Raw genomic sequence first — 8212 nt, 5'->3', positions numbered from 1 at the left:
GGGTGTGCGTGTGGGGGGGGGGGGGTGGGCGGTGATTTCTCCCTTTCTGTTTCTCTGTCTCTCTGGCTAGTGTACTCACCCTATAGCAAAAAATCTTTCTAAAAGCAAAAAGATTGGAAGATATAATAGCAGGGAGGGCAGTGGCAGGTACTAGAGACAGAATTGGGGGGTGGGGGGTAAGAAGGAATGAGAATTAGGGAGTGGGAAGAAGGAAATAAGGGCAAAAATAAACAGCACACATAATAGACACAAGAATGAAAACTTATCTGCTGATGCTTATATATATGGTAATGTTTTTGACTTGACTAATGTGTGTTGTATTCAGGCTGAGAAAAACCATGTTATACATTGTAAAGATGTACAGTAATTACGTGTAAATTTTAAAAATACGGGATCAGCAGTTGGTGTAATAGCTACTTCACTGGACTCCCATGTAATCAACCGAGGTTCGCGTCCCAGACCCGGTGGCTTAAATTCACGCCAAGCACTTGTGTGTGCATGCCCAAGATCCAGAGAGGAGAATGAAGGAGAAGAGATGGCGGTGTGGCCATCCTCCAGGGGAAGGTGATTTCTTCCTTTCTGTCAGTTTGTCTCTCTCTGTCTTTCTGGTAAGCACATGCACCCCTATAGCCAAAACCTTTCCTAAACAAATAAATAAATAAATAAATAAATAAATAATAAATTAAATAAAGGATACTCTGGATAATTGTGCATATGGCATTAAACAGAGAAATTTACGATTCAAATAGTGGAATTTCTATTACTGATAGCTTTCAAAATAAAAAGGGCACACTAACTTTGGAGTGGGCTTTTCTACAGGCAATCATTCACTGAAAGTCATTTTCCTTATCTGTTTCCTAACACTCCCAATACTCCATAAAATGAAAGAAAAGGAGGCATGTTATATTGTTAAGGATATGGTAGTAAATGAACCCTTTCTTTGTGGATATACATCCTTGCAATATCTTCTTCTCTACATGTATTTGTTTATTTACTTATTTCATTGAAAGTGAGACACAAAGAGAGAAAGATAACCTTTAACTGGTTCTCGCACTATGGTCTCCTCCCATCCTTGCATCTTCCACTTTCCAGCCAACCAGGATCATGAGCACACGTACCCATGGTTGCAGATCATCCAGGGAACTGAACCTACAATCTTGCCCACACATCAGCACTTCTTGAGCAGTGGCTACACCATCAAACCAGCCCTTTCTCTACTGTCTATTCATATCTTAAAGTGAAAATTATTTAAACTTCCTCGTGTCCTTATATAAGTTTGTCCCACATTGCTGTTTCTGAGCTAGATTGTAAGTGCCTGAATGGCAAAAGAGCACCTACCTTGTTTCATGCAGCGCTGAGGACCCTAATAAAGGCAGTGTCAGATGGACCATGATGGATATGGTGATCACCACAGTGGGTCTATAATAGGAATCCACACCCCAAAATGTGATTTCCTGATTTCTTCTCAGCATCACACTGGGACAAAAAGTGCTGAAAATTTTCAGTGGCCTGAAACTACATTATTCAATGAGTTGTCAGAAATTTATGGAATATCTTAGTAAGAAAATTTCTGTTTTGTAACATATTATTGCAGTGTCAGGAGAAACAAATGTATAACCCCAAAGGACATAATCATTCTGACCCTGTGAGTAAATTCATCCTTCTTGGATTCCCTTGTACCTGGGAGATTCAGATCCTTCTCTTCTCAGTCTTCTCTATGATCTACGGACTGACGCTAATTGGAAATTTTTGCATTATCTGTGCTGTGTGGATGGACCATCATCTTCACAACCCCATGTACATCCTGCTGGCCAATTTTTCTTTCCTGGAGATCTGGTATGTCACATCTACTGTCCCCAATATGTTAGCCAACTTTCTGTCTGACATTAACACCATCTCCTTCTCTGGCTGCTTCCTCCAGTTCTACTTCTTTTTCTCCATGGGCACCACAGAGACCTTCTTCTTGTCTGTCATGGCCTTCGACAGGTACCTCGCTATCTGTAGGCCCCTGCATTACACCACCATCATGACAGTCCGACGCTGCATCAGAATGGGAGCTTGCTGCTGGATTGGTGGCTTCTCCTGTTTTCTCCTCCCAGTTTATCTCATCTCCCAGCTTCCTTTTTGTGGCCCCAACATTATTGATCACTTCTTATGTGACCCAGGGCCTCTTTTGAAGTTGTCCTGTGAGCCCGCTTCTACCACTGAAGCCATTTGTGCCATATTTAACTCAGTCCTGATTTTCTCCACATTCCTCTTCATTACCAGCTCCTATACCTCAGTGATTAGAGCTGTGTTCAGGGTGCCCTCGGTGGAAGGCCGGAGGAAGGCTTTCTCTACCTGTGGCTCCCATCTGGCTGTAGTGTCCCTGTTCTATGGCTCCATCATGGTGATGTATGTGAGCCCTACAGCAGGCAATCCGGCAGGGATCCAGAAAATTGTAACTCTGTTTTATTCTGTATTGACTCCACTTTTCAACCCCTTGATCTATAGCCTCCGGAATAAGGAAATGAAGAAGGCCATAAGAAAGCTGTTTAGTATTGTGAGAGTTGGTCAACAGCAGTTTTTCAAGAGCTAGAATTCATCTATATGTAGAACATAAAGGTGATATAAAATAAAAAAGTAAATTCGAGAGAACATTTCTTATATCCCCTGAAATTTTGGAAGGAGGCATGTTAGCAAATCAAATACCATGTGAGATCTTACAAGAACTTGTATGAGACATCTGAACTATACTTTGTAATATTTTTAATATTGCATTAATATCCCAGTATGTATTGCATGGGAATAAGAAAATGATAGACATTCAATATATGAATATGATATATATATATATGGTCAAATCAGGGTACTTAGCATATTCATCACATCACATTTATTGCTATTTTGTGTTGGGAACATTCAATATCCTCTCTTCTAGTTATCTTGAAATGTACGCTATATTACTATTAACTATAGCCACCCTTCCATACTATAGAAACCTAGAAGTTTTTCCTTCTGTCTGTAACTTTGCCTCTTACAACCAATATCACCCTTTCTTACTTCTTCCCCAAATATTTTAGAGTTTAAATGGAATGGTGGCATACTATATTTTTCCTCTACTTAATAGGAATATGTATTGCAGCTATTCTCATCACTGTACATTGGTTACGTGTGAAATAGATAATTAGTCTCTTTAGTTTACAATTTTCAATCAAGAGTATCTGAAACCAGGAAAATGCATGAAGCCTCACTAATACCTCACTTTGATATAGGTGATGAGATCCTGGACTTGACCTGAGTTTAACATCATATGGGATGAAACTTTTGAAGGGTCTTTGGAAGAGATAAGTATATATTGCATGAAGAAAAAAAATAATTTTTGGTCAGAAGGAAGAGTGGGGCAATTTAGTCATTTCCATAAATTCTTTGGATTTCTTCTCATAGAAACGTGAGGATCTATATACTTTTCCCTTGACATTTGTGAGTTTGCGATTGTGTTGACTAATGGGGTAGGCAGGGTGGTGCTTTGTGACTTATGAGTATAGTCCATAAACGGTCATATAGATTCTCTCTTATACACTAGAAATCAAATCCTAGAAACCTTGATCCTCTAGATAAGAAATTCAACTATCCTGAGGCCTCATGCTTGTGAGGCTACATATAGACTCTTTGGCCCACCAGTGCAACTAAGCCCAGTCTTCTAGCCATCTCTGCCAACATGCCAAGTGTGTGAGAGAAGCCATGCCTATGAAGCCAGATATATGAATGAGTACAAATCAATTGAGCTCTGTTGATGTCTCAAGGAACAGAAGGATCATCCAATCAAGTCCTATACGAATTTCTGACTCATGATATTGTAAGATATAATAAAATATTTGTTGCTTAAATTTTTTTTAAATAAATGGTATGGCCAATATCTTCAATAAAGCATTTGATTTTCAAAGTTGCCTAAATCATCATATTTAACCTTAATAAGTAAATGTCACTCTGAAAGGTCACAGTATCATCTAATAGTGAAATTACGCCAAGTTTCATAGATACACAAGAACAAATCACTGAGGCATCTTCATTTTAACTATGCCAAGGAGATGGAAGTCAGGCTCGATGTAAGATAACAGCATGACTGAGTTTAATGCTTGGGTACTGGAATGAGGCTAGTCTATGGCAACTCCCAAAGCCATTCTTCAGTGACATGTCTGGATCAGAGTGCATTAGAGCACCCTTTTCTTAGGAGGGACACACATCTGAGTGCTCGTTTCAGCTCCAAGGACACAGACAGTGATAGGAGACATTTCCTCTCTTGGACTGAATTTAGGTGACAGATATACCTAATCCTGCAAGGGAAAACCTAAGTACACAAATAAACTTTCTATAGCATGTAATTACTATAAGAATTCTTAGAAAAATGCGCCTGCTGGGAGCCTATTTAGGACACAGGACTCTACCAGTGTAGCACTATGTGATTTTGAGGACCTCGCCAGTGTCCTCCCAACACCACCAGTGCTATAAACTTATCACCTAAATAAAGTCTGGTAGTAATTGCCAGCATCTTGTTTTTGTACTCAGATCTGGTCTATTTTATATTATCTTCATTTCCTCTTATCTCAACTTTTCAAAATTCCTCATTTATAAACTAGCATTGGAGAATAATCTGAAATTGTGACTAAGTCAAATACCCCAAATAGATAAATTGTTAGGAACACTGTGGCATGTGTACATGATAGAAAGTTTTACTAGTATTTAAGTAAGTATTTTTAAGATTATCTCAAAAATTAGTAAAGGCTTAAAACATGGTATTAAAGCTGAAAAAAAAAACAAGAAAGTAAGAAAGAGAAGGAAGAAAAAAGAAAAAGAAAGAAAGAAAGAAAGAAAGAAAGAAAGAAAGAAAGAAAGAAAGAAAGAAAGAAAGAAAAGAAAAAATAAAGGAAGAAAAAGAAGGAAAGAAAGAAAATGAAAGAAAAAGATAATGAAATAAGAATTAAGAAAGAAGGAAGAAAAGTCTTCTCAGTGTTCTATCAACCTTATGTATGTGGGGCAGAAAAACAATGTGTATATTTCCACAAACTTAATTTGCTCATTCGTCATGGATTTAGCTTTCCTTCATCTTCTCCAAAGCACCCCTCTCTATACACTTAAGAATGTTTCTTGATTTCCTCTTCAATTTCATTTTATTATACAAATACACTTGACTATAAAGGAATACTACTCTCTATCCTATCCTGGAATTGCATCTCACACTGGAAACAAAATATTGTTCACATTATTCTTACTCTCTCTGATCTATCAGCTACATATGAGCAAAAGACACACTATTTCTCTATATTATAAACAGGCAAAGATGCTAAAGCTAACATTGTCAGGATCCAGTATTCAGATTCACAGTATGATGTATTTTCTCTTTCCCAAATTTCCTTTTCCTCCTTTGACATATTTCTTTACCCACCTACTTTTTTTTCATATATTCATTTTCACCCAAAATTTGTCTGTTACATGTTGGGCCCAGGCTTGGGAAATAAAGAAGTGCACAATATACACAGACCTGAGAGACTGAAAAAGGACAGAAGAAGTGGATATTTGAAGTACATGACATTACAGAGAGCATGTGTTCCAAAGCAAAATTACACGAGTTTAAATCTCAGCTGCCACTTAACTGTGTTTACTCTAGCACATTGCACATCCACTTGGTGCCTCAAATCCTCATGTATAATATAGATTTTTAAATTACTACATATTTTGAGAATTTAATAAAATAATGCATGGAAAGAGTATAACACAGAGTGTTTCTTAAAAGTTATTTAGTATAGAAAAACCAGTAAATGTTTAGTGATGTTATTATAAAGACTTTATCAATCTTGAAGGGGGAGAGTTAGAAATAAATTACCACAATGAGAAAGAAAACTAATAATAAGAACCAATTAAGATTTGAAAGGTCTAAGAGAATATAAACATTTGAAAATCTACAACCAATGAAAGTTTTGCTCACCATATTCTAAAGAAAAAGTGGTGTGGTGCATGTGAGTATATCCTCTAATGCCTGAATTTAGGTTCCAGACCTATTACTTTGTAACTCTGTAAAAGAATTTGTTACAAAATTTTAAGAACAAGGCCTAATGGGGACAGTAGGTACTGTGAAGGTTAAGGAGCTGCACTCCCACATGGGCGATTGGGGTTTGAGACTCAGACTTCGCAGCTTGAAAATCATGGTGGTCAGGGGACCAGCAGTTAGCGTAATGGCTGTGTCGCTGGACTCCCACGTAGTCGACCGCGGTTCGAGTCCCTTACCCGGGGGCTTAAACTCACGCCGGGCGCGTGTGCATACGTGCCCAAGATCCCGAGAGGAGAATGGAGGAGAAGGGATTGCGGCGTGGCCATCCCCCCTGGGGGGTGATTTCCTGCTTTCTATCTCTCTGTCTCTCTCTGTCTGTCTGGTGAGCAAACGTGCCCTATAGCAAAAACCTCTCACAAAAAAATCATGGTGGTCAGGCCCAGCAGATGGCGTAATGGTTACATTGTTGGACTCCCTCATAGTCTACTGCAATTAGAGTCCTGGACCCGATGTCCTAAAACTCATGCTGGGCACATGTGCATGCGTGCACAAAATCCGGAGAGGAAAACAAAAGGGACAAGACCCTTGAGAAGTCAGTTCAAATAAGAATATATACAAATAGCTAATAGACAGAAAAATGTGCTGAATCTCATTTGTTATAAAATGGAAAAAAATTCTTTCTAATATGCTGTTGAATTCAGTTTGCTAGTATTTTGTTGAAATTTTATATATATATATATGTTCATCATTGATATTGGTCTGTAGAAGCTTTTTTCTTATGTTTTTATCTATTTTTTCTATCAGGATAATACTGATCTAAAAGAATGAGTTTGAATAAATCCCCTCCTCGTCAATTTTCTGAAACAGTTTGAATAAAATCGATATCAGCTCTTCTTTAACTATTATTTTTATTTATTTTATTTTTATACATTCAAGCACATTATTTAGCTTATGAAGTGAATATTTCAGTATGTGAGCATTTCTCCCTAGTCCAGTTGATAAAACTATAAAAATATGTTCAACAGATAATATCATTAATGCTTTGACCCATTAATGCTTTGCCTTCGTATTTTTCTTCTAAATGTCCTTCTTCAGGCCCTACTCTTCTGCACACACTATATCTGGTATTTACACCCATTTACTGTGTTTGGATATCCAAACAGTCAGTCAGTTTCAGTCAGAGTGCAGACACTCGGTATATATTAAGTAGGGACATACAATGTCTCTCCTTCATAGCCTGGCTTGCTTCATTCAGCAGTAAATCTTCCATATTATTCCACTTTCTGTCAAAAGCCAGATGTTTGTTGTTTTTTATGGCTGAATAGTTTTCCATAGAGTATATGTGCCACAGTTTTTCAATCCGTTCATCTGTTCAGGGGCATTTGGATTTGTTCCATGTCTTAGCAATTGTGAATAGTGCCTCATTATACATCGATGTGCAAGCACTTTTCCAATGAAGAATTCATCTTTCCTTTGAGTAGATACCAAGGAATGGGATTGCTGGATCACGTGGTAGTTCTATTTGTAGATTTTTGAGGAATATCCAAATCGTTCTCCACAGTGGCTGGACTAATTTACATTCCCACCAGCAGTGTAAGAGAGTTCCCTTTTCACCACACCCCCACCAACACTTGTCATTCTTTGTTTTTATAATCTTAGACATTCTGACTGGGTTTAGGTGGTATCTCGTTGTTGTTTTGATCTTCATTTCCCTTACGATGAGGGATGTTGAACATTTTTCATATGTCTTTTGACTATTTGTATGTCATCTTTAGAGAGTGTTTTTTTCAACTCATTCTCCCATCTTTTAATAGGGTTGATCATTTTTTCCCAAATAGCTGCTTGAGTTTCTTGTGTATTCTGGTTAGCAGTCCCTTATCTGATGCATAATTTACAAAAATATTTTCCCATTCTGAGGGATGTTGATGCACACTAATTACTGTGTCTTTTGCCATGCAGAAACTTCTTAGTCTGATGTAATCCCACTTGTCTATTTTGGGGATTATTGACTGTGCTTTGGGGGTCTTATTTAAGAAGTCGTTCCCTACTCCGGTGTCTCCCAGAGTTTCCCCAGTGTTTTCTAGGAGCAGTTTTATAGTTTGAGGTCTCAGATTTAGATCTTTGATCCACCATGACTTGATTTTTGTCAAAGGTGAGAGGTAGAGGTTCAGATTCATCTTTCTG

General features: G+C 37.8%; 2 protein-coding genes across 2 annotated transcripts in view; both read left to right on the top strand.

The window, feature by feature from the left end:
• The window catches only part of LOC102477873 (olfactory receptor 11G2), a 25557-nt gene that overhangs the window by 507 nt on the left and 16838 nt on the right, over positions 1-8212 (top strand). The window lies entirely within an intron of this gene.
• LOC102478294 (olfactory receptor 11H6) lies at positions 1637-2578 on the top strand. The gene has a single exon (XM_006149426.1). The coding sequence runs from the start codon at positions 1718-1720 to the stop codon at positions 2576-2578; it is 861 nt and encodes a 286-aa protein (XP_006149488.1). The 5' UTR covers positions 1637-1717.

The sequence above is a fragment of the Tupaia chinensis genome, unplaced genomic scaffold (genome assembly GCF_000334495.1).
Source record: "Tupaia chinensis unplaced genomic scaffold, TupChi_1.0 Scaffold000260_1, whole genome shotgun sequence".
NCBI classification, from domain to species: domain Eukaryota; kingdom Metazoa; phylum Chordata; class Mammalia; order Scandentia; family Tupaiidae; genus Tupaia; species Tupaia belangeri.
Note: the sequence above shows the minus strand (reverse complement) of the source record. Positions and strands in the feature narration are given on the sequence as shown.

What these genes read in the sequence shown, in the direction of transcription:
- LOC102478294 (XM_006149426.1), top strand. Translation starts at nt 1,718, where the DNA reads ATGATCTACGGACTGACGCTAATTGGAAATTTTTGCATTATCTGTGCT.